The sequence below is a fragment of the Felis catus genome, chromosome X, assembly GCF_018350175.1.
Source record: "Felis catus isolate Fca126 chromosome X, F.catus_Fca126_mat1.0, whole genome shotgun sequence".
Lineage (NCBI taxonomy): Eukaryota > Metazoa > Chordata > Mammalia > Carnivora > Felidae > Felis > Felis catus.
The window spans coordinates 58,428,881-58,456,116 of record NC_058386.1 but is presented as its reverse complement, the minus strand read 5'-3'; the positions used below and the strand labels follow the sequence as shown (position 1 = coordinate 58,456,116).

The window sequence follows — 27,236 nt, the reverse complement described above, 5'->3', positions numbered from 1 at the left end:
AGTACCCCAAGCACCAGATTTATGACCTCCAGAGCTGTAAGAGAATACATTTGTGTTGTCTGAAGTCACTAAGCTTGTGGTCATTTGCCATGGCAGCAATAGGAAATGAATGCAATCTTGGCCCCAGTCTGTACCCTGGATGCCTCCCAGGAGTGGGGGGGCTGCTGAAGTGCTTACGGGCAGTCACAAAAGTCATAGAGAAAAACCAGAATGGAGAGTGCTCTTCCAGACACACTGTGGAGAGCTTCATATGTCCAGGGTCTTGGACAAAAGACCTGACAGTTTGTTCTGTGCTGTCAGGCTGTCAATGAATAGACTCGGTTAACAAGTGAATTGCAGAAAACAGTTTATTTACTTTTCTAATCTTATGAACAGCTACACTGGCTTACATGGCTTTATTCAACATCAAGAACAACTCAATTCATGAGACATGTCTGTCTCTTATTTCTAAGTAGGTATAACAGGTTCCACCTGCCAGCAGCCCGGGTTTTGGAGGGCCACCTTTGAATCTGGTTCACTTCCCAACGCCATTCTCCTTTTCTCAACCTGCCACTCTTGAACAAGCATTTCTCTTATTGCATTTTGTTCTACATCTTAAAACTATGTTTCTCTTACTGTATGTGTTCTACGTCTTAATCTTAAAACTATGGTCTTAACACTATGGGTTTCTCTTAGTGTATCTTATTCTACATTTCAATCTTTTTTTTTAAATATTTTTTAATGTATTTATTTTTGAGAGAGACAGAGCACGCAAGCAGGTGAGGGATAGAGAGAGAGGGAGACACAGAATCCGAAGCAGGCTCCAGGCTTTGAGCTGTCAGCACAGAGCCTGACACGGGGCTCAAACTCACAAACCATGAGATCATGACCTGAGCCGAAGTCGGATGCTCAACCAACTGAGTCACCCAGGCACCTCTCTACATCTTAATCTTAAAACTATGGTCTTAACACTATGGGTTTTTGTTACTATATCTTATTCTACGTCTTAACACTATGGGTTTCTCTTATTGTATCTTGTTCTATGTCTTAATCTTAAAACTATGTGCTTCTCTTACTGTATTTTGTTCTATGTCTTAAAACTATGGAGTCTAAGTAACACCCAAGGTGGACCCAAAGGGTTTCTGAGTACTGTCAAAGGCATAGAATGGTTGCCAACAGAATCCTTAGTTAAGAACAATCATCACTACAGGATGAAGCTATAAAAACTCACTTAAATCCTAGTATTCATTGCAGAAACAAATGTTTTCTAAAACTTCTTAGCAGTGGAGGACTCAGCTCGCACAAGTATAGTCTCAGATAACCTTAAGGATTTCGCTTGTGCTTAAGGGCATAATCCTTGCTGAGCTGTCTCATCACATCGCCATGGCTTAGCCCTTCCGCTGACTGCTTAACCAATCTATAATTCTCCTGCACATACTTGGCAAATGGTCTCACATGGGGCGCAATGGGGGTCCCATCCTTACGAGTTAGCGGCAGCATGACCAGAGTCCCCTTGCACTTGGCACAGATAAAGCGGTCGGTGTTCAATGATTTGGTGTAGCGGCCGACTCTAAGGAGGAAAAGAGACATCATGCAGTAAGGGAATCAGTCACTGTACCTCAGCATCTTCTCCGACCTGCTGGCGCTGGCCCAAAGCAAGACTTTTTGCCTGGCTTCTCAGAGTGGGGCACCAAGCAGCAGCAGCAGTCTGAGGTCAGCTCAAAGTAGAAGAGAATGAAGGAGGAAGACACGGAAAGGAGTAGAGATGTTTCACTCGTCTAGCCAGCTGGCCACATACTTACCAACAAAATCACAGAGAGCCAGCTGGAAGTCACAGCAGAAATAGAACAGAGGAAAGTCTGAGAGGCAAAGGGTCTCACCTGGCTTTGCACTGAGTGCATTCATAATGAATCTTGTAGTTAATCTTGTAGTTATGGCAACGGGTGACCAGGGGCAGCTCTGGGTGCACCAGGTTCGATTTTTTGGCATAAAACGTCCATGAGTCGCCATGAGAATCACGAACACCATCAATCAGCCAGGAGGCCGCGTGGCAGATTTCATGGATCAAAGTATCCCGAAGGCGGTCTTGGAAGAGAGGGAGGCAAAGGAAACATGAGCACTTAAACCCATTCCCTCCGGCCTGTTACCCACTAGACTCTCAACCCCACCACATGCAAAGCCATCTGCTATAAGTCTACATGGGCAGTCATGAGTGTTAGCTTCCCAGGATTCTGAAAGGGACATCTGTCCCCTATGTAACCGATTTTGTTGATGTCAGAGACAACAATCTTTTCAGGACAGCTCCAGCATGCTCTTCTTTTTGGGGGATGCTGCTGCTACAAATATACCCAGTCAAGACCTGGGTTACGTTAAGTGGACGGGGTGGGAGCAGTGGCTATGGCCTTGGGATTTGGTCAGGAGAAGCTCCACGGAAAAAGGGGGATTCTGAGCTGGGCCCCTAACAACTGACTGGCTTTGCAAATTTGAAAGGCCATTCTAGGTGTGGTGAGAAATGTAAACAAAGGACAAGGCCAGGAAGCTGTGTGGTGCATTCTGAGAGGCAGTGTGAAGGAAGTTTCGCTGAAGCACAGGACACGCTAGAGGCGGCATGCTTAGAGATAAGCCTGGCTGAGCAGAGTGGGGGGCAGGCTGCGACAGCCTGGAAAGCCAGGTGTTTTGTGGAAAAGCGACATGGTGGTATGTAGGAGACTGAGTGGAGCAGGGAGAAGGGTGAGGTGACAAGGCCTTACACCTGGGTGGGGGCAAAGGAATGATGACAGGAGGGTCATTATGAAAATCTGGTTGATTGGTTAGCTACGGGGGACCCTGAACCTCAGTTAGCAGGGAGCCAGCTGCAGTGAGAAAGTTACCCTAATGGAAAGATGGCCAAGTTGGATTCTCAGGAATGAGGAGACATCGTTAGGAATGTCTTCTGAGCAAGACATTCGTAGTAGGCCTATCTACCCAGGAATGGCAGGAGAAGCTGTGACAAAGGCTGCCAGAAAACACCAGGACTTAAGAGTAACTTCATGGGCCTGTGTCAGAAGGCTGCCATCACCTGCAGAGTCGCAGACTTTCAGAGAAATCTGGATCTTCGCGTAACGCTCCTTCTTCGGGTACCGTGTCTCGCCAGTGGTGCACAAGCCAGCAGTTCTCAGCATCTTCTTATTCCAGCCGATATCGATTTTCTCTGGCAGCTGAGAACAAAAAGCAAAGCAGGCAAGTCAGAGAGCAGCTTCGAGCAGACCAAAGGATCTTGGCTCGGGAGTTTTGCAAGCCTAAACGTTCTGGGGAGAATCAAAGCCAGGCTGAAGCCCAGGTGAGAACAACTGACAGGCAATCAGGACCTAAGGGAGACTGCTGAGTGTGTGCAAAAGCAAGATGTGCGCTGCCCGGCACGGGGACAAGCGTCAGGGAGAGAAGTGCAAACCCACCGAGGTAGGAATGGAACCCTGTGGGTACTAAAAGTGGTGAGGTGAGATTGTACATGCACCTTGGTCTACTCCTCGGTCCCGTGAGGTAACACCCCAGTCGTCAGGAGTGATTTACCCAAAGGCTGGGGAGCCTTAGAAAGATCTGAAAACCCTACTGGCAGGAAATTTCATCAGCAGCAATAATAAGAGTCTGAAAAACCTAATGACCACTCAGTCTCTCTGCCTCCAGGTTCTCTCCAATCCAGTATAGGCCCCACACTACAGACAGGTTAGTTTCCCTCAGTAGACGCTTTGCGTCCTATCCTGTCCCTGTGAGGTGGTGCCTGCTGATTTCAATTTCAGCGCCCCCCTCCAATCTGATTCCAAAGGCCCTCCGTTATCTAGTGCTACGCTACCAAAAACAAGGGATGGCCGACGTGTATCACTTACTAGGTCATAGGCCCTGTTCTAGGTACTCCAGGTGTATTACCTTCCCTAGGCCCAACCATAATTCTATGAAGTAGCAGGTACTATTATCACTCCCATTTTGCAGGTGAGAAAACCAAGAAAACCGAGGCAAGGGAGGGGGGAGGTAACTTGCCCAAGGTCACACAGCTCTTCCCCATTATTCCTCAGCATAAACCCTCTCTTCCAGATAGTCAAGCCTCAATACATGCCTCACACATGCCCTCTTCCCCCATCACTGCCACTCTCTCCACATCCTTCAGTCTCCCCCCACTCCACAGCCAACCTTATTTCCTCACCACTGAGGCACTCAGTGATTTTTCTGCCTCTGCTGAGGTCCTGTGCTGGTAACAAGTCTGTACCATATATTATTACCCACAAACATTGTCTGTTTCTTTCACGTGTGCATGTATCATCTCCCCATCTAAACTGACACCTCTCAAGGGCAGGAAATATACAGCTAGCGTATCTGCACACCTCACAGCACCCAAGAGCACTGGGCATATGACAGGTGCTCATTAAGTGTCTATTCACCGACTGTACCTTTTTGTCAAAGACAGATCTGTTAAACAGACTGTACATTTCCTGAACCAGGCTGTCCTTATTTTTCTTGAACTTCCTTCCAGAATACTGCTTTGCCTTTTCCACGTCATGCAAGAAACATCCAGGTATTTCACAAATGGAATGCCTGCAAAGGTAAATTCAACTAAGTTTTGTATAGTTAAAGAAGTAAATAGCAGAAATGCATACGTACAGGTCATATCCGGAGAGACTCAGAAAACCTGCCGGTCCCTCTTCCTTCTAACTACCTTATAGGAGAGCATTTCCCAAAGTTCCATTTGTAGACTTTTCCTACTCACTGCTTCCATCCTCAGAGATGTGAAGTCCGTGGTTACAACCTCCACTGGAGTGATCTCACACCTGTATCTGCAGTCTTGATCTCTCTCCTGGGATCCAGTTCTGAATTTACAATCGCCTGACGCAAATTTCCACCTGATTAACAGGAGTATGTCCCCCCCGCTCAATGTGTTTAACTATCTGACTTCTGTTATAGCAGGCTGAAGACCTCAGAGACATTTTAAAATTCATTTCCTCCCCTGCCCCATATATTCAACAGGCACAAAGACTGCTATCTCCCTCACATTATCTCTTCTATCCAGCCTTTCTTTCCACCCCACGGTCACGAGCCTAGTTCAAGTTCCCCTCTTCCCCTTGATGCCTTGCCACTACAGCATTCCTCTGTGCTCCTAACCTCCAGGCTCTTTTCCTTCTAGTGCAACCACACACACACACTTCAGGTTCATTTTTTCTAGGCCGTGTTCCAATTATGTCCCTCCCTGGCTTTTCACTGACTGTTGGGCCTAGCATTCAAGGCCCAGGTCAATCCGGTCCCAACATCTGTGTTCCAGCTACCATTTCTACTCTGGCCAAAGTAGGCAAGTTAAACATTCTCTGCACAGGAACTGTGATTTCCCACAGTTCGTTCATGCCTTGGCACAGCATATGTGCCCATGACCGCTAGAACGAGTACATCTCTACCTCTCCTGAGAACAACCATGAGTGTAGTGCTTTACCATTTGTGGAGAACTTCTTTTTTGCATGACCTTATTTGATCCTCACCACCACCCCCCAAAGAAGCTATTGCTCTTCTTCCTATCTCCACTTGACGGATGAGGAAACTGAAGGTCAGAGGTTAGGTGACCTGCCCAAAGTTCCCAGACGCTGAATCTTCTGGCCCAAATCTCATGGTTTTCCCATTAGACCACTGTTGCTGCCCCATCTTTCGAGGCCTAATTCAAATGCACAAAGAATAGTGCTAATCACATAAAGGACTCACAGTTGTAACAGCTATTTAAACTAAAGTGTTTTTCTCTTGGCCAACAATAATCCACAAGACCAAAGAGATGAGCCCACAGAGCTGGACACATAAAACCAGAGCAGACACAGGTTAAGTGAGCTTCTAACTCAACAGAACTCCTGAGACTGAGATTTTGTAGCACACTCATTAACCCCTTATGTCACAGTGGGGTGGCTGGGGCACAGAGAGGAAAGAAATACCAAATGAGGTAAAGACAGCTAAAAGTAAGCGTCTTCACCCCAAAGCCTGCCCCTGGTGACTAACACTTCTGTCTCCAATGACTTAGCTCTGAAAGCAAATCTGCACCCGGAAAGGTAGCAGATGAAAACCTAAACCACCTGCAGGCCTTGGCAGAGAACGTGACCCCCATGTGCATCAGCGCTCACATCAAGCAGGCCCTGTGGCTTAGCGTACCTTTCCCCACAATGCCTGTGCCACTTTGCTGCAGGTGGAACAATCTCCACATCAGAGCAACCAACGAGACCCCAAATGGGTACATCAGACACTATGACCAGCTACACAGGAACAAATGCTAAGCACAACAGGAAGCCTCCTGACTGAAACAGGAAGCACCGAGGCAACAGTGAGGACTCCAAACAGACCAGGCTCCTTTGGATGATGCAGAGGACAGTGACACAAAGGGGCAGCTTACATGCCTTCTTCTGTCACGTCACACCACAGCAAAGCAACTTGGGAGCCACCCAACACACGTGGCCCTACAGGCAAAGCAGCTGAAATATATATCAAAAGAAACTCTGCTGAAAGGGGATCCACCTAAGAGAGAACACGCCAAACTCCATTTGCTACCTCACCGGGCAGGAAGTGCAGAAACAAGGAGAGCCTCTGTTCAGGGCCAAGGTGCTCTGTTGCCCCAGTGCCCAACACACCGTTCCTCTTCCCATAAGATGCATTTATTGGCAGGGTGCCTGGGTGGCTCAGTCGGGTAAGCATCCAACTTCAGCTCAGGTCATGATCTCACGGTTCGGGAGTTCGAGCCCTGCATCATGCTCTGTGCTGACAGCTCAGAGCCTGGAGCCTGCTTCAGATTCTGTGTCTCCCTCTCTCTCTACCCCTCCCCCACTTGTGCTTGCTCTCTTGAGATAAATAAGTAAATTTTAGAAAAAGAATTTTTTAAAGATGCATTTTTGGCCCAAAATACAGTTAAAACAAAATAAACACACAGGCTTCAGACATATCCTTGGTCTTGTTAAGAGAAGTCAGATATAAGTATATATTACTCCTGAATGCAAGTAAGAATGAAGAAAATTAGGCTTACAACATCCTATTTTTAAGGGAAAAGGTAAGAAGTTGGGGAATCTGAATGAAAAAAACCTGTTAGCTTTTTGCTTCAAGTATTAATATGTTCTTGGTCCAAATGACCTGTTGTTTTCAGGCTCAATTACCTATAACTTCATAAAAAGAAAGGAACTACAAGCAGTTTCACCCTAATGTTGACGCCTTAAAAATTTGCAAGAATAAAAACAGTAGTGGGAGCAACTGGGCACATCCCAAGCCCTAGAAAAACCTGGAAGACAACTGCCCTCCAACACCAATGGATTGGAACATGTCAGTTCTGCCTTCTCACCATCCCCACTGCGTTTGCTTTGGTTTAGTGTAAACTGGTGGCCACGAAGCAGTATTTAGCCTGAAAAAAGGCTCTGGTTTGGCCACACATCATTTTTTGATCGGAGTTTAAGGACCAAGGAAACCTCAAGAGGCCAGAAGTGATGTGGGGGCAAAAGGGAGGTGTGGAACAGTGGGCTGCTCCTCCCTTTCCTCCTCCCCCCTCTTATGCTCTTCCAATTCAGGGATGGACACACTGTCCCCCCCCCCCCACCACCAGACTCTTTCATCCCCTTGAAGACCCTCTCTCATGCCCAGTGGACTGCTTAACACATGACAATTATACAATCAATTCCTGTTCAGTCCGATATGGACAGTACGTACCCAGTGTGGCTTTTGTCACATTTTGCTGCATGGGGCTTCCTCTTAGAAGCAAACCTCTTTGAAGGCCCACGTGTTTTTGGTGCTGTGACAGCTGAAAAGAGAAGAGCTCGTTTGCACCCTGAAAATTGATCCCAGCAAGCAGCTGGCAGAAAGGTAAACCCAGGAGGAGGCCCCACAGCCACACCCAGAGCACCATCTAGAAACAAAAACGGTCTAAAGCCTGTATACTGTCCATTGGCCAGCGTGACAGATTTTTATCTATGGGAATCACAGAGCTGCCAGCAGAGAGTAGGCTGGGTAGGGTTCTGTCATAGGTACCAGGGACTATAATGAGACCACACGAGCATGCCGCTATAGGTCAGATTGTGTGGGCACCTGAGGCACGCGCAGTGTAAGGAATGCTGTCCACACTTGCTCCAAGGGCAAGACTGGATCATAGGCAGTGCCAACACTCAATACGCAAGCCAGATGGAAAGATTTCTAGCACCCATATACTGCTAACTGCTCTAGCCAGAGACTTCCCCATCAGGAGTATCATTTATTTGGTTATTAAAAAAAAAAAGTATTAAACATCTATTATGTGCAAAATACCAGGCTAGACCCTGGGAGAGACTTCAAAATGAGTTAGGGTCCTCCCTAGAGGTCTTCACAAGAGGTGCACTATCTACTGGGGGAACAGTTTCAGAAACATAAGACAGCTGGGGAGGGTGGGGCGCCTGGGTGGCTCAGGTCACGATCTCACAACTCGTGAGTTCAAGCCCTGTATCGGGTGAACTCATGCCCCGTTTCTGGTGAGCCTTGCTTCTCTCTCTGTCCCCCCCAGCTCACCTGCACCCCCCTTTCTCAAAAAACAACAACAAAAGACAGCTGGGTAAATGCTCTAGTAGAGATGGGGGTCTGAGAACTTTGGGAATCTAGGAGGGTGGAACATCTCCGACCTACAGTTCCCTACAGGAACTGAACATTGGGCTGGGTCCCAAGAAAAAAGGGATTATATCCTCAGGCCAGAAAGCACAAAGAGAAAGCATGGAGGGAATGGTAAAATACTAAGACGTGGGCATTCCTCCCCCATTTCCAGAAAGATCCTTTTCACCGGGATGGCTGTCTCCCCTGGCCGCTAGGGACCTGCTGAGATGGCTTAAGGTTGGCGATCAGGACAGGCAGACCTCACAAGACAGACATATCCAGGGGAAAGGGCATGGCAGGCATGGCTGGCACACTGCAGGCAGGTGGTGGGGGGGGGGCGGTGCTGGGCTTGTTCAGTGGGACAGGCCTACTTGATTCAACTGGCTTACCGGGCACCACACATATATTTTTGGTTTTGCTCTTCCTTTTCCTTGGTTGCTCCACCACAGGTGCTGGCTCTTCATTTGGAATCTCCACCTCAGTCTCAGCAACACCTGGCGGTGGGCAGAGATTTTCACCACCGCCCAGCTCAGCAACACCAGCAGATGAATTGTGCTGGCAGACATCAAAGGCCTCCATCTCTTTTTCATTTGAGGAGCTTTGGCCCTGACCACACAAATTGTCATCTATGATCATCACGGGGCCCTCGAAATCACTATCATCATCAGAAATAACTATTGGAGGCTCATTGATGGCAGGCTTCTCAATGTTAGAAGACACATATTGAACCTCATCTGAAATTCAAAAGACACAATCATGTAGAAATATACTCCCTCTGTCCCCCTTTCACACTCAACTTTAGATTATTGAGCACAAATTTAACAAACTGGAAGCTGTGACATTATGACTCACAGTTAAGCATGGATTATTTTAGAGGCACCTGGGTGGCTCAGTCGGATAAGGATCCGACTCTTCATTTCGGCTCAGGTCCTGATCTCAGGGTTCATGGATTCAAGTCCCATGTTGGGCTCTGTGCTTAAGGGCCTGCTTGGGACTCCCTCTCCTTCTCTCTACCTCTCCCCGGTTCTCTCTCTCCCCCCAAAATAAATAAACTTAAAGTAAAAAAAATTAAAGAAAGAATCCATTATTTTAGATTGTTTTCCCTCTATCCCTTCTTTACTTGACTGAGAGCAGAGACAGATAAAATAGCAACCCAAGTCTAGTGGCAATTTTCCAAATCACACTATGTAGCACATTGCAGGTGCTCGGTGGTTCCCAAACACAGCTCTGCAGACTTGTGTGCTGTCATTGCTCCACAGAAAAACAAGAGAAATCAGAATAAAGTGGGCTTTTTCCCTACCAAGTTCGAGCTCTAGAATTTAAAGGATTGTCCTTGAGATTACATCCTCCCTGAACTTTTGCTTTCTATACTTTATGCAATTACACTGATACTAGATGGTACTGGAATTTGCTCCCATTTTTAGACAAAATTTAATGTTCTAACTAGTCCATAAATGCAAAGCTCTCAGAGCCACTGATGTAAGTGTGAAGGGTTCAGTCCTAACACCAGCAGTGAGAAACCTTGGGAACATTTGGAATGTCCCCGCCCTCCCCGAGCGTCCCTTCATCTGGAAATGAGGCATGGCATGTCTAATACCACATGCTCTCTGGAGTCTGTTCAGAGCCCAACTTCCAGGTTTCTAGGATTCCAGATGTTACAGACACACACACACACACACACACACACACACACACACACACACACACTACAGCATAGACAAGATGCAAAAATATATTTGTGGTGCAAAAGCTCTTTATCCTACAATTGCAGATTTGGGATCATGTAATTTGAGAGTCTCCTCTATCATTTAATTACCAAAGAATTTCAGATATGCAATAAAGAGGAAGGAGTGGGTGTTGCTATGGTAAAAAGTCATCCTTCTTAGAAATTTTAAAGAATTCCCAATTGCAGTTGAAAGTAAAAAACAAAGCAACAATAGCAACAACAAAAAAGAGAGTAGGGACACATTGCTCACAATCTATGAAAAAAATGACTGTACACTGACAAAGGTTAGAAGTGATCTTAGAAATATGTGGTCAAGCTCCTTTTTCTGTAAAAGTACCTAAATTCATTACAGTAACAGAAGAAAGGGCACATGAAGAACAGTAAAGAGACACACAAAGACAGTCCTATCGGGGCCCTCCTCATCTCTCCATTACTGGGATGAGTGCCCACAGTGAAGGGTCCACCCAACAGAAAGGTCAGAAAAACCTTAGTTCAAAGGTCATCCTTGGGGTGCCTGGGTGGCTCCGCCGGTTGAGTGTCCGACTTCGGCTCAGGTCATGATCTCGCAGTCCGTGGGTTCGAGCCCCACGTCGGGCTCTATGCTGACAGCTCAGAGCCTGGAGCCCGTTTCGGATTCTGTGTCTCCCTCTTTCTCTGACCCTCCCCTGTTCATGCTCTCTCTCTCTCTGTCTCAAAGATGAATAAACGTTAAAAAAAAAAAAGGTCATCCTCAAAAACATAGGGATCTTCTGACTAAACGGGTCAGCAAGTGGCAGCCTGTGGTGACGAATTGGTTTCTGGCTCTGTCACTCATGCCCTACCTTTAAAGCTACTTCCCCTGGGGCTCCCATTGACCCTTGATAGCGGCTTGTCATGTCATAGCCTCTACTCTGCTGCACCTGGACCCCCATCTCACTCAGGCACATCCACTCAGAGCTAGAGAGGAAGGGGAAAAATAAATCAGAGGGGACAGGTAGTAAAATAGGAGTGTAGAGTTCCAAGCCCCCTCTTGTCTCCCTGCTCTGACATCCCAGGTTAGCCAGGGAACTTTGGCCAATGGTAGCTCTTGGGTGATTACCAAAGAAATAGCCAGTAACTTAAGGAGAGGCCTATGTATCATGCCCTATACCTCGAAGTAAGCAAAGATGGATCAAGTACCATACCGTTCCTGATGCTTAAGAAGCTCCTGGCCTTCCTACATTTCACACCCGCTGAACAGGTTCTGAACTGTGAGTGTAGCTCCATGCCTCCCGCAAGGTTAAAAGGGCCTCTGGGGGCGCCTGGGTGGCTCAGTCAGTTAAGTTTCTGACTCTTGGTTTTGGCTCAGGGCATGATCTCACAGTTCGTGAGTTCGAGCCCCACATCAGGCGCTGCGCTGGCAGCACGAAGCCTGCTTGCGATTCTCTCTGTCCCTCCCCTGCTCGCAGTCTCTCTCAAAAATAAATAAACACACATTTAAACAATAGTAAATAAATACATAAATAAATAGGCCTCTGAATCCAAAGGGGCAAAGATCTCCTGTGGGAAACAGGCTCTGATAAAAACAGAAATCTCTAGAAAACAAAGAGAACGGTGAAAGGCAAAGATGAACAGCTACCTGGAGAAAGCAAAGGTTCCTCCCTGAGAAGTCCCTGTAGGCGGACTCAGAACCATCACCCACCTAAGTCTCCATCAGGCCGGAAAGAATGAGCCCACGCCCCTCACTCATCGCTTGCCCTCTCTGCCATTCCCACACACGGAAGAGTTCAGAAAAGAGCAGAAGGTGGAGGAGCGGAGCGGCCTTCACACCTCCCTAGTGTCAGTTCCTGACTTCCTGGCCCCTGATTCCCTGATGCTTGGCAGGCCAAGCACTCTACGGAGGAGGGTGCCCAAGGTCTGAAGCAGAGAGAACAGTTGCTGCTGTGTTTGGAAATCCACCAGGGTGGGGAGCGAGGGGAATTCTGGCCGTGGCCACATCCAGCACACACAGGGAAGAAATGGAGGCACTCGTTACTAAGTGATTCAGAATAGAACGGCTGCTGACGCGCATCCTGAAATCACTACACCATGAGGGCTGCGGAGCTCAGCTCCTACTCAGTTACTAGTACACTTGCCTTCACTGCTTATTTCATATGCCTGAGCTCTGACGTTCTCACGGAAGTACTCATCCTCAGAGTCTGAGTCAATCACCACACAGCTGAGTGAGGAGACAGGGAAACACAAAAGAGAAACGTTAAGTGCTCTGGTCTTCTTCCCATGGCCTCTTCCAACTCCTGTATGATGCACAGGATCACTTGGAAACATTTTCTTGCTTTGGTCCCTGTAGTAACTCGGTTGTTCCCCTTCTTTGGAACCTCTTTTCAAAAGGAGGCATCTGTCAAATACTGAGTGAAATGGGCTGGCGGGAGTCAAACATGGCAGAACCCCTGTGCTACCCAGGGTGTGGGTGGTGAGCACCCCTGTGAGGCCCTCGTTCTCGGCTGCCTTTGGTGTTTCAGTCAGAAGTCCCAAAAGGTTGAAATTCACCATCTTTCTGTACTTTCCAAACAGTGTACGAGAAGTCTTACACACCTTTAGGGTGAGAAAATTACTCAAAACACCTGTCAGAGGATTTGCCTGCACGTGTCGCAGACATAAATCCGCTAATCCACTTTCACCATGGTCACCGATTTTAAGCTGCCAGGTTGATGGGCCATTGCCATCTCGTTTATTCCCTCCTTGAAAGTCTTTTCTGGATTTCTTGGGGCACCTGGGTGGCTCAGTCAGTTAAGCATTCGACTCCTGATTTCAGCTCAGGTCATGATCCCAGGGTCGTGAGATCAAGCCCTGTGTGGGGCTCCATGCTGGGCATGGAGCCTGCTTAAGATTCTCTCTCTCCCTCTGAGCCTCTCCCCCACTCGAGCTCCCTCGCTGTTAAGGAAATAAATAAAAATATTGGAAAATTATGAAAATTTACAAATTAAAGAATAAAATTTTAAAAATGTAAATAACAGTGACAAAAATATCCTGAACCTCTGATTGTGGTAATGTTTACACTACCATACACGTTATCAAATTTCATCACACTATACACCTAAACGTGTGATTTTTGCTGTATGAAAATCATACTTCAGTAAATCCACTACAGTTCATTCAAGTGGTCAATGTGGAAACCTCTGTTGTCTAAGCATCCTATTTTGGATTTATTCCAGTAATATTCTTCTATCACCTCCTATAGTCTGGCACCTGGGCAACACCCCTTCACTGGGTAAGGGCCTGTGTAGTGGCAACTGAAAGTGAGGGGGCAGATCACATAGACATGCTGAGGGAGAAACTAACCAATTAGATAATGGGCCTGGCATGAAGAATCTAAGATTCAACCGGGTGGTGAGATCAAAGACGCACTGTGACCCTGAACACAGTATTGAGAGGACATGTGAAGTTTATTCTTAAATCTTCTTACCCACAGCATCATTCCTCAAAAAAATGTTAAATTTCACTCCTTTTCCTACTCACCTAATGTTCTGTTTCTGCTGCTTCTTTTTGGTCACAACTAAATCAGAGAAAGAAAGAGGGTGTCAGGAAGCATCTGAAGCATGATAAAAATGTGGTCACCCATATCTTTAACTCCCTAAAACCAACTCCAGGAGTTAGGGCTTGTTAAAATGGATGGGAGACTCATATCCCCTCATGGGAGATAGAGAGGAAATAAAAGTAAGGACGCCTAAAGAAAAAAGGTCAAGGAAGCAAACTGGAAAAGCAGCACAGAGAACTGTCCCTGCTCCTAACAGCAGGGAAATAATCTTCATTTGACCCATCTGGAGCGAGCCCTGGTGGGGACAAGTCCAGGACCAGCTCACCCCAAACGTCCCAAATCAGTTCAGTCATCTCTACAAAGGCATGTCTAAGTTACACCTGGAAACAGAAATTACTGCTTCAAGTGGACTCTACTTACAGGGCTCCAATTCTTCGTCGCTGTCTGAGTCCACAATAATGATGCAGCTGCAAAAAAGAAAATACACGCGGTTATAAAGGCAGGCTACTCCTCATCATACATAACCGCATGGCCAAAACCTCAAATGGAGAGAACCACAAATCAGAGCTTCTAGTTCCTGAGAGGCAAAAAGGTTTTAAGGGCTTATGAAATCAGGATCACACCGGGGGGGGCGGTGGTGAAGAAAAATGAGAAGCAACAGGCTGCTTAGCCTTTAACTGCAGAATCAAAGATAGGGGAAGAATGTTAGCTGAGCACCATTAGCTGCCTGCGAGAAGCCCATTTTCTGCCAAGTGATTTCTATTTAAAGATGTGAAAAAAATAAATAAATAAGGATACAAAAGTGAATTCTGAGAAAGGGGGCCATGGGTGAAAGGACTCGAGGATGAAGAGATTACAAATAAACATCGGAAGGAAAAAACAGCAAGGAGGACATCTTTTGGGGCTTTAGTGCTTGAAGAGGGCCTACTTATTGGGATTGCTATCTAGATAAGTGGACAAGGCTGATGGCCACCTTTTTTTTTTAAATATATGAAATTTATTGTCAAATTGGTTTCCATACAACACCCAGTGCTCAACTCAAAAGATGCCCTCTTCAATACCCATCACCCACCCTCCCCTCCCTCGCACCCCCCATCAACCCTCAGTTTGTTCTCAGTTTTTTAAGAGTCTCTTATGCTTTGGCTCTCGGGGAGCAAACAAAGGGTGATTTCAAGGCTGCAACTGCTCTCTGCAGGGAACCATGATGTTGGGGCCTCTCGCTTCTCTACCCCCCAATAATGTGCCAGAGGCCCCAACACTCATCCCACCTACCCACACCTCCCCTCTCACCCCTCCCGTGGCAGGCTGCCTGGCATATTACAGCTGCACAGTAATGCCTGAGTCGATGCCAAAGCATGTTCTGGATTGAGATCCTTCAGTTCTCCAGACATCAGCTGACCGGACATCCCTCCATGACATTCATCCGCAATCCACCTGCAATAAAACATCACTTTGGTGCTGGAGCCGGGCTACATTCTAGGACCTGATCACAGGTAATCTTATTAGTTGTTGTGACACAGAGAAAACCAAAAGGGTCATGATAGTTATAAGGGTTTCCACAGAAAAAGTTAAGCTTAACCACTTCTTTTTTTTTTTTAATTCTTTTAAATATATTGTCACATTGGCTAACACACAATGTGTAATGTGTGCCCTTGGTTTGGGGGTAGATTCCTATAGTTCATCGCTTCCATACAACACCCAGTGCTCGTCCCCACAAGTGCCCTCCTCAGTGCCCATCACCCGTTTTCCCTTCTCCCCCATCCCCCCATCAACCCTCAGTTTGTTCTTTGCATTTAAGAGTCTCTTATGGTTTGTCTCCCTCACTCTCTGTAACTATTTTTTTTCCCAAGCTTAACCACTACTTCTTGAGGGCTTTTCTTTTAGCCTTGAGGTTGACTGTTGGGACTGATTACATAAGTTTTTCAGTCTTCCAAGACACATGCTGGCTCAACACCCTTGGTTCAATTTCCTATTCATTTATCAATCACTAGGCCTCAAAAAAGTTTTTTTTATATTAGTAAAGAAAACTCTTGCTGAGTAAAAGGTTTCCCAGGTATGGGCCAAAACGTGACCTTGTTTCTCTTGAAACCTATTATCGACAAACAGCACTACATATAAACTCAAATGTGATTCGTGCTTCAACTCTGTTCTTACATACTTTTGTGTTACACACAACACACAATTAGGGGTCAGACAAAAGAAAGAAGGGATCGAAAACATGCCACAAGTTACATGACAGAGAACCCCACTCTAATCCCTGAAGACAAATCATCGAATTCCACGGGGGATGGTAACTGACAGGAAAAGCAGTCTGAAGAAAGTGCTAAGAAGAAAACAGGTGGTCAAAAAGGAGACAAATTTTGTTAGATACCTTTTCCAAGTATAATCTGCCACCAGGAGTACAAGTTCCTAGACAGTGTTTCAAAGCAGAATAGATGCACCTTGGAAAAGCCAGTTGGCTTAACCAGAACCCTGTCATGAAAGGGCTAAGAAATCACATTAGAAGCTTTGAAGATGCATTAAACAAAAACCTTCAAAAACTTCAAAGGATCCAGGGCACCTGGGTGGCTCAGTTGGTTAAGCATCTGACCTCAGCTCAGATCTCAGTTTGTGAGTTTGAGCACCGCTTTGGGCTCCACACTGACAGTGCAGAGCCTGCTTAGGATTCTCTCTCTCTCTGCTCCTCCCTGCTCCCTCTCTCTCTCAAAATAAACTTCAAAAAAAAAAATTTAATAAAATATGGTATTTCTCCCCGTCTATCTTGTTGTAGTATTTAAAAAAAATTTTTTTTAATGTCTACTTATTTTTTGAGAGAGAGACAGACAGACAGAATCCGAAGCAGACTCCAGGCTCTAAGTTGTCAGAGCCCAACGCGGGGCTTGAACTCATGAACTGTGAGATCATGACCTGAGCCAAAGTCAGACGCGTAACCAACGGAGCCACCCAGGCGCCCCTGCTGTTGTAGTATTAACAAAGAATCCTGGGCTAAAAAGCAACAGTCAGTGGCCATCAGAGATTACGAATTGGGCTCTGAGTGATCAATGAAAACCGGTCCCTCACCCCTTGCATTATGGATTTCTGTAGCACTTCTGCCTTCAAACTGCCAGAACCTCCTCCACTCTATTAATGACCTTCTCTCATAAGTCACTGGGAAAATAGAAGCAATCAGACAGGAATTGCCTTGTCCTCCCACCAATGAGTCTATCGTCTTATCTGTATTTACACCCGATTCTCTATTGTTAACGATGAACTCAATGTTCCTACCACTATCACTATCTCTGGCCAAACCCTCCCTTGTACTTTGGATGCATCCCAATTTCAAAACTGTAGAAAAAACTCTCAGAATTGATAAACTACCACATACCCTATGTTCATTCCAATCTCTCCAACTCTACTATTACCACCCCACTCTGAGCCACCATCACTTCTTACCCAGACTTCTGTAAATAAAGCTCTTGGGCCTCAGCTGTCAAACAACCCCTTGCCTCATAGGGCTACTGCGAAAATTCAACAAGATAATGTCTGCCCTTCTGCAGGATCATGAACTTGTCCCCCATCACAGCATTTATCACGCTATACTGGAATTGCCTGTTTACATGTTTCTATCTCCCATTCCAGAGAGTAAACCATGCAAGGATTTGGACACATACCTGTTACACACTGTTCAGTATAGTCAGGACTCAACTATTTTGCTGAATAAAAGAATGAATGAATCTCAAAAAGTGGTTGCAAGGATCCCTTTCACTGTTGTACATCCCCCCCCCACACCCCTATGGAACCTCGTTTTTAAAAGACTTTGCCTAGGAGATCTCACGAAGGAATAATCTTCTCTATTTAAAAAACTATGTATACACACCCATTTATGTGAACCTTATGTTGAAGGTTATGCAAGATGCAGAGTCAGCCCAAAGTAGGAGCAAACACACAAAAAACTAACAATGTTGTCTGCATTAAAGAAAATACAGTGCCCAGATAGTGAAATGTAATAGTCTCGACACACAGAGAGGGTGGGTGGAGAGACTGGTCAGTCATTGTCCAGCCTCAAAAGCAATCTCCAATCAGAAGTCCAGGATCCAGCCTTCACATCTGTAGGTTCAAGAACTCAGGTCTGTCAATTCTTCATCAAAAGCTAGAGCAATGACCCTGTTAACCGAATTTGCAAGGGGCTGACTAATAAACCAGACTGCCTGTTTATTTCTCAGGAGAACTAATGCCAACCATCTGCCCTTGGGCACTATTTGGGTCAAGTGACTGAGGGTCCTAGAAAGAGCTAGAATTTTACCTGGTGTATTCTTGATAACACACATCTTTTCTTTAATTGAATGCTTCTACAAGGATCTTTGTGTATTTAATTCCTTTTATAAATTGCATCTTCCTAAAGTTGATTCCCCAAAGTCAAATTAATCAAAAGTACAACCAATTTTATAGTTTTATAATCCTTTCCAAAGGTTTAGATCAGCACATAGTTCAGCAACATTACAGTAACAGGATTAAATATTTCTCATTTGCTACTTAATAGGAAAGTAACATTGAATTCACAGTTCTTTTCATTACTTCTTAAGATGTGTATTTTCCAATGTGTATTTGCTGCATTGTTTTCTAATCCCCCCTTCCATTTTAATGACAATCACGTTATAATGCTTACCAGATACTTTTGTGAGTGATAAAGAACACTAAAACAGGAGTGAGGAAGAGGAACACTTTGTCCCAGATTCCTCCAAGAGTCCCACTCCCCAGGAACAATGTGTCTTATTTATTCTTCTGGAAAGTTCTTAAACATAAACACCAGCACAAGGCAAGTGCACACATCTTTTAAAATAAATATTATTCTATATGGATTGTTCTATGGCTTACAGTTTTTCACATTATGTATCTTAGAAATCTCTCCATTAGGAGTACATGTAGTTCTTTTGCACATTTTTTGGAGGAACCATAATTTATTCAACTACACCCTTAGGTCATTTAAACTCTTTCCAATTTGTGTTAATACAAATAGTGCTGAGATGAACATCCTTATACTTCTCTGTATGCTAAGATTAAGTCATACATCCTTCTTCCACAGAACTCAACAAAGACCAAACCAGCCTGTGTATGTCTGTGTACAATTAAATAAACATGAGTTACAGGGAGAAGGGACATGGGAGAAGGGGAAAAGGAGTCAAGAAACAGTAAGAGTGAACTACACAAAAAGAATGTAGGATATAACCACGTTTATGCACTTAAGTATATGGGTGTGTGTATGTGTACAATTTTATTTAATATGTTAAATTAGTTAATATATAATTTAATATATTAAATAAGATAAAATTGTACTAACGTGGAAAGAAAATGTCCTAATAGTGGAATTACTAGGTCAAAGAACATGGGCAGTTAAAAGTTGCACCAATTTATATTCTCACAATGGCTATATGAAATTGCCCGTTCACCGACAAATTTGCCAACTCCAGTTATTATCACTTTTTTTAAATCTCTGCCAATCTGGTATATGAAAAATGGTATCTCATTAAAATTTTCATTTCTTTAAATATAAGCAATATAATGAAAAGTGGAATAAATTTTAACATCTACGTTCAAATGTTTATTTGAAAATCATTAGAATGAAGAACTTTCTAGGAATTATGCATATTCAACAACGCACTGTGTTGCTTCATGGAGGAGTATGCTCCTAGCCACTAATAGAGGTGTTATATAGAGGATTCATACATCGAGTAAGAGGCTGGACTCATATGATTCGAAGGCCCCTTTTCACAATTCTCCTTTTATGACTAACCAAATTATACACCCTGCAGACTCTAAATGAAAGAAACATATACTTTTTGAGAAAATCATTTTGCCAACACAGCAGGACTAAATAGAAAATTTTTCCAGTCTCACCAATCATCTTCTTCAATCTTAGATTGGCCAGGTACTTCTTCCGACATGTCCATGTCTACAGTCAAGACAAAAACATACTTTTTAAAGAAAACGAAAACCCAGAACAAACATTTCTACATTCTGCATTTATCTTTGAGCAGCTTATTCACCCTACTTTAAAGCCAAAACTTTGCTCTGTGAAATGAGATGTATTTAAATTTGTTGCAGACTTTTCCTGGATGGAGAAAACTAGAGACAAGGTATACCACCCCACCCCCCATCAGAGAAGAACCCTGTCCCACCAAGGTTCTTTTGCACATCACTCAGAAAGCCCAAAGCACATGCCAGCCTCTGATGTTAAGTTACCTCAACCCCCACATTATAAAGGACAATCATTCATTCATTAGCCCCAGGATACATTTTCTCCCTCATGCACTAACTCCTATTCAGTTCCTGGCCCAGTGAGATCTTCCCTCAAAGGGATTCCCACTCCCCACATCCCAACTGGCTGGCCACTCTCCCCATACCTGCACTCTCCCTACTCCTCCCTCATGCCCCAAGAAGAACCTACCAGGCTTCAACCCCTCCACCCTCTTCCATCCCTCCCCCTCTCTACTCCTATTCCCAGCCAGTGGTACACAGACCAGGCCATCACACCCCACACAAACCTCTATCCAACCTCTACCCTCCCTACCCCCTTACTGTACCCCACCTCCACTGAGCTTAAACGGATCGGGTCACCCTCACCCTCAAATGCTCTACACCTTCCCCCAATGCCCTTATCCCCCTATTCTCGCTTTCTGCCTCAGCCTGTCTTGCACCAATATGGCCCCCAAAACCTCCCAAAACCTCCACTCACCACTACCTCCACCTCGTACTCCCCCCTTCTCATCCCCAGGTGGTCTAGGCTCCTCCCCACTCCCACCCCCAGCCAGCCTCACACCCATCAGAGTTCGGTATCTCCACTCCCGTCTTCCATCCCCACTCCCCCTCTCAACCCCAAGAGGTCTTACACCAACAGGCCCAGACCCCTCCCGCAACACTTCCGCCCCCCCCCACCAGTCTTACACCAATCAGATCCGGACACCTCCACTAGCCCCCACCCCCACATTCCGCCCAACCTCAAGTCTTACACCAACAAGCCCAGACTCCTCCAACACTTCCACCTCCCCGCCAGTCTTATACCAATCAGATCAACATCTCCACCAGCCCCCAACCCGCCTCCACCCCCCCACCCCCAGCCCTTACACCAAGCCCAGACCCCTCCCCCAACACTTCTGCCCCCAGCCGGTCTTGCACCAATCAGACCTTGACACCTCCACTCGTTCCCCCCACTCCGCCACGCCTTACCCGCTCTCAATCCCAGGAGGTCTTGCAACATCAAGCCCATACCCCACCCACCTCCTCGCCAATCTTGCACCAATGAGGCATGGAGGCCTCCACTCACCCGCCCGGCCCCCTCAACCCCAAGAGGTCTTGCAGCAACCCGCCAAGACCCTTCCCGCTCCCGCCAATCTTGCAGCAATAACGCATCAATGCCTCCACTCACCCGTCCAGCCTCCCCCCTCAGCCCCAGGAGGTCTTGCAGCAACAGGCCCAGACTCCTCCCCCCTCCGGCCAATCTTGTACCAATCAGGCATCAAGGCCTCCACTCACCCACTCACCCCCCCCCCCACTCAATCCCAGGAGGTCTTGCAACAGGCCCAGACTCCTCCCCCCTCCCGCCAATCTTGCAGCAATGAGGCATCAAGGCCTCCACTCACCCACTCACCCCTCCTCAACCCCAAGAGGTTTTGCAAACCGCCAAGACCCCTCCCCGCTCCCGCCAATCTTGCACCAATCAGGCATCAAGGCCTCCACTCACCCACTCACCCCCCCCCTCAATCCCAGGAGGTCTTGCAACAGGCCCAGACTCCTCCCCCTCCCGCCAGGCCCAGACGCCTCCCCCCCTCCCGCCAATCTTGCAGCAATGAGGCATCAATGCCTCCACTCACCCACTCACCCCCCCCCACTCAATCCCAGGAGGTCTTGCAACAGGCCCAGACTCCTCCCCCTCCCGCCAGGCCCAGACGCCTCTCCCCTTCCCGCCAATCTTGCAGCAATGAGGCATCAATGCCTCCACTCACCCACTCACCGCCCCTCAACCCCAAGAGGTCTTGCAACCCGCCAAGACCTCTCCCCGCTCCCGCCAATCTTGCACCAATCAGGCATCAGGGCCTCCACTCACCCACTCACCCCCCCCAATCCCAGGAGGTCTTGCAGCAGCAAGCCCATACCCCTCCCCACTCCTCGCCAATCTTGCACCAATGAGGCATGGACGCCTCCACTCACCCGCCCAGCCCCCTCAACCCTAAGAGGTCTTGCAACCCTCCAAGACCCCTCCCCGCTCCCGTCAATCTTGCAGCAATAACGCATCAATGCCTCAACTCACCCGTCCAGCCTCCCCGCTCAGCCCCAGGAGGTCTTGCAGCAACAGGCCCAGACTCCTCCCCCCTCCTGCCAATCTTGCACCAATCAGGCATCAAGACCTCCACTCACCCACTCACCCCCCCCACTCAATCCCAGGAGGTCTTGCAACAGGCCCAGACTCCTCCCCCCTCCCGCCAATCTTGCAGCAATGAGGCATCAAAGCCTCCACTCACCCACTCACCGCCCCTCAACCCCAAGAGGTCTTACAACCCGCCAAGACCTCTCCCCGCTCCCGCCAATCTTGCACCAATCAGGCATCAGGGCCTCCACTCACCCACTCACCCCCCCAATCCCAGGAGGTCTTGCAGCATCAAGCCCATACCCCTCCCCACTCCTCGCCAATCTTGCACCAATGAGGCATGGACGCCTCCACTCACCCGCCCAGCCCCCTCAACCCCAAGAGGTCTTGCAACCCGCCAAGACCCCTCGCCGCTCCCGCCAATCTTGCAGCAATAACACATCAATGCCTCCACTCACCCGTCCAGCCTCCCCCCTCAGCCCCAGGAGGTCTTGCAGCAACAGGCCCAGACTCCTCCCCCCTCCCGCCAATCTTGCAGCAATGAGGCATCAATGCCTCCACTCACCCGCCCAGCCTGCCCCCTCAGCCCCAAGAGGTCTTGCAGCAACAGGCCCAGACTCCTCCCCCCTCCCGCCAATTATGCACCAATCAGGCATCAAGGCCTCCACTCACCCACTCACCCCTCCCCCCCTCAACCCCAAGAGGTCTTGCAACCCGCCAAGACCTCTCCCCGCTCCCGCCAATCTTGCACCAATCAGGCATCAGGGCCTCCACTCACCCACTCACCCCCCCAATCCCAGGAGGTCTTGCAGCATCAAGCCCATACCCCTCCCCACTCCTCGCCAATCTTGCACCAATGAGGCATGGACGCCTCCACTCACCCGCCCAGCCCCCTCAACCCCAAGAGGTCTTGCAACCCGCCAAGACCCTTCCCGCTCCCGCCAATCTTGCAGCAATAACGCATCAATGCCTCCACTCACCGTCCAGCCTCCCCCCTCAGCCCCAAGAGGTCTTGCAGCAACAGGCCCAGACTCCTCCCCCCTCCCGCCAATCTTGTACCAATCAGGCATCAAGCCTCCACTCACCCACTCACCCCCCCCCCACTCAATCCCAGGAGGTCTTGCAACAGGCCCAGACTCCTCCCCCCTCCCGCCAGGCCCAGACGCCTCCCCCCCTCCCGCCAATCTTGCAGCAATAAGGCATCAATGCCTCCACTCACCCACTCACCCCCCCTCAACCCCAAGAGGTTTTGCAACCCGCCAAGACCCCTCCCCGCTCCCGCCAATATTGTACCAATCAGGCATCAAGGCCTCCACACCCACTCAACCCCCCCCCCACTCAATCCCAGGAGGTCTTGCAACAGGCCCAGACTCCTCCCCCCTCCCGCCAATCTTGCAGCAATGAGGCATCAAGGCCTCCACTCACCCACTCACCCCCCCCTCAACCCCAAGAGGTTTTGCAACCCGCCAAGACCCCTCCCCACTCCCGCCAATCTTGCACCAATCAGGCATCAAGGCCTCCACTCACCCACTCACCCCCCCAATCCCAGGAGGTCTTGCAGCATCAAGCCCATACCCCTCCCCACTCCTCGCCAATCTTGCACCAATGAGGCATGGACGCCTCCACTCACCCGCCCAGCCCCCTCAACCCCAAGAGGTTTTGCAACCAGCCAAGACCCCTCCCCGCTCCCGCCAATCTTGCACCAATCAGGCATCAAGGCCTCCACTCACCCACTCACCCCCCCTCAATCCCAGGAGGTCTTGCAACAGGCCCAGACTCCTCCCCCCTCCCGCCAATCTTGCAGCAATGAGGCATCAATGCCTCCACTCACCGGCCCAGCCTGCCCCCTCAGCCCCAAGAGGTCTTGCAGCAACAGGCCCAGACTCCTCCCCCCTCCCGCCAATTTTGCACCAATCAGGCATCAAGGCCTCCACGCACCCCCCCCTCAACCCCAAAAGGTCTTGCAACCGGCCAAGACCTCTCCCCGCTCCCGCCAATCTTGCACCAATCAGGCATCAGGGCCTCCACTCACCCACTCACCCCCCCTATCCCAGGAGGTCTTGCAACAGGCCCAGACTCCTCCCCCCTCCCGCCAATCTTGCACCAAACAGGCATCAAGGCCTCCACTCACCCACTCACCCCCCCCTCAACCCCAAGAGGTCTTGCAACCCGCCAAGACCTCTCCCCGCTCCCGCCAATCTTGCACCAATCAGGCATCAGGGCCTCCACTCACCCAATCACCCCCCCCCTATCCCAGGAGGTCTTGCAACAGGCCCAGACTCCTCCCCCCTCCCGCCAATCTTGCACCAAACAGGCATCAAGGCCTCCACTCACCCACTCACCCCCCCCCCAATCCCAGGAGGTCTTGCAACAGGCCCAGACTCCTCCCCCTCCCACCAATCTTGCACCAATCAGGCATCAAGGCCTCCACTCACCCCCCCCCCAATCCCAGGAGGTCTTGCAGCATCAAGCCCATACCCCTCCCCACTCCTCGCCAATCTTGCACCAATGAGGTATGGACGCCTCCACTCACCCGCCCAGCCCCCTCAACCCCAAGAGGTCTTGCAACCCGCCAAGACCACTCCCCGCTCCCGCCAATCTTGTACCAATCAGGCATCAAGGCCTCCACTCACCCACTCACCACCCCCCCACTCAATCCCAGGAGGTCTTGCAACAGGCCCAGACTCCTCCCCCCTCCCGCCAATCTTGCAGCAATGAGGCATCAAGGCCTCCACTCACCCACTCACCCCTCCTCAACCCCAAGAGGTTTTGCAACCCGCCAAGACCCCTCCCCGCTCCCGCCAATCTTGCACCAATCAGGCATCAAGGCCTCCACTCACCCACTCACCCCCCCCCCCCCCCCCACAATCCCAGGAGGTCTTGCAGCATCAAGCCCATACCCCTCTCCCCTCCTCGCCAATCTTGCACCAATGAGGCATGGACGCCTCCACTCACCCGCCCAGCCCCCTCAACCCCAAGGTCTTGCAGCAACCTGCCAAGACCCCTCCCCCCTCCCGCCAATCTTGCAGCAATGAGGCATCAATGCCTCCAACTCATCTGCCCTCCCCCCAGCCCCAGGTCTTGCAGCAAAAAGCCCGGACCCCTCCCCGCTACTGCCAGTCTTGCACCAACCAGTCCTCGACACCTTACTCCCAGGTCTTACAGGCTCAGACCCCTTCCCCTTCCACACCCAGCCAGGCTTGCACCATTCAAGCCTCAAAACCTCCACCCACCCGCGCCTCCAGCCCCTCCTGTCCCCAGGTCTTACACCAACTGGGCCTCAAAATCTCCCTTACACCCCACTCGCCGCAGCTAGCATATCAGGCATTGACCCTCCCCACACACACACTCCTACCCACCCTCCATTTGCCCCCATTTCTACCCCCCTTGCACCAGGCATCGAATGCCCCGATGCCCTAGCCAGCACGCCACCTCCCCCACCACCACACCCCAGTCTCACCCAGCCAACCATTCTCAGGCCTAGGCGCTCCTCCGCAACAATTGTTCCCCTGTACAATCGCAGGCCACCTCCCCCAAGCCACTTCTCCCTCGGGCCCCCACTGGGATCCCTCAGGCCCCCCGTTCCTCATCTTCGCTTTAGCACAGTATAAGAAGGCTTAAAATCGCTTCTTCCAAAAGCCTTTTTTAAAAGTGGAAACAGACAACATATTTTGCCCTAATCTCAGTCCCAAGGTTCATGGACAGTGTCCAGGGCATATGGCGGTCCTGGTTTTAATTAAGCTCTCCTCAGCTAGGATGAGCTTCTAGATCGTTCCCGCTTCAGTACCCACCTCAGCCCCACCAAGCCACCTACCTGATACAGCCGCCTCTGGTGAAGCTGACCGTTGCTCACCTCCAACTAGTAGTGGATGGCGTGGGAACTCCGGAGCAACTGAGAAGCCAGGCGCAAGACTTTTTATAGGCTCAGGCACGCTCCACGGGAAGTGGGAAACTGACGTGTTGAGCTCCTCCCTGTACCCACCTATCACAGTGCGGTCACGCGGCAAATTTGAATTTCGTGGCTATGAACTCAAATTTGGCGCCCAGAGGCAGTGCTTCCGGAGTCAGGTCTATCACTTCCACGGGTGCCACTTGTTTTGTCGTGAAAGTGCCATTTCGTGCAGAGTTCAGGTCCCGGAGCCCGTTTCTGTAGTTTGCCGATCCCTAAAATGAGCTTTTTGGGTGACACGGGAGAACTGGGCTGAATATTCCCACAGAAGTTTCATCTGTGAGAACTTGGATAAGCAAGCGCCAGCTCCTTGCTTGCATCGCCCAAACCTCTAAGCCTGTTTGCCCACCCTCCAAACTACTCTGAGCTAGGAGGAAACGGGGGAAGGCCACCTAGACCCCTAGATAAGAGCAAGGCATTAATCCAACAGTGCCTGGCAACACCGGACGGTGACGTTTGTTTCCAGAACCCTCGAAACCCTGAAGATAGAGGGGTTGGTTACTTCAGGCTTTTTGGCACTTGCTCCAAACACACCGAGAAAAACAAACTGGGCAAGTAAACGCTTTCTGGATGGTGCCCATTTCTCTGGCGGACACCCATACATTTCAGAATTTAAGCATTTAACCAAAAGAATACAAATAAAACCTCCTTGCGTTTAAAGATATAATATTATATTAATATTGATTTCATGCTGGGCACTGTTCCAAGTGTTCTATATGGGTTTAATGCTTAAGACACCTTAAAAATAGGCAGTGTCAGCACTCCTTTTACAGGGATCCCCTGGCTAGAGAGTGGCAGACCTGGAATTCAAACTCCAGCAGCCCTGGTTCCAAAATCCAAACTCTTAAGCACTAAACTGCCTACATGTATAAAGGTATTCTGAATGGATGGGGAACAAGTGACAAAGGGTTTATCATTAGAACCCTATCTCTACAACAAACTTGCAAGTTTACCTCTACAAGCCTCGTCTATAAAAAAAAAAATGGGGGTTACATAAATGTGTCCCTTAGAAGTTTGGGCAAAGAACCAGAATGTTAGCTGTAGTTACTATGAAGAGGCATGTGCTTCAAGTAAAAAGTGGGTTAGGACTGGAATCGAATCATGTTACACAAGCTCATTCAGGACACACAACTCCTTTAGACTGAAGACAGGAGAAACT

The 27,236-nt window shown here is 48.6% G+C and overlaps 1 protein-coding gene across 3 annotated transcripts; it reads right to left on the bottom strand.

Moving 5' to 3' along the window:
• Positions 1–329: 329 nt before the first annotated feature.
• Positions 330–26,422, bottom strand: GCNA (germ cell nuclear acidic peptidase). 3 transcript variants are annotated; one of them, XM_023249106.2, is made up of 12 exons: positions 25,943–26,422; positions 19,662–19,716; positions 15,078–15,221; positions 14,208–14,254; positions 13,769–13,805; positions 12,388–12,470; positions 8,958–9,302; positions 7,663–7,753; positions 4,401–4,545; positions 3,038–3,176; positions 1,860–2,064; positions 330–1,549 (listed from the first exon to the last, which is right to left on the bottom strand). In XM_023249106.2, exons 2-12 carry the CDS (start codon positions 19,712–19,714, stop codon positions 1,303–1,305), a joined length of 1,536 nt encoding a protein of 511 aa, XP_023104874.1. In that variant the 5' UTR covers positions 19,715–19,716; positions 25,943–26,422; the 3' UTR covers positions 330–1,302. The 3 variants fall into 3 exon arrangements, with proteins under 3 accessions (XP_023104874.1, XP_044907283.1, XP_044907282.1); XM_045051348.1 differs by lacking the exon at positions 25,943–26,422 and adding an exon at positions 22,072–22,177; XM_045051347.1 differs by lacking the exon at positions 25,943–26,422 and adding an exon at positions 21,190–21,310.
• Between the last annotated feature and the right edge of the window lie 814 nt (positions 26,423–27,236).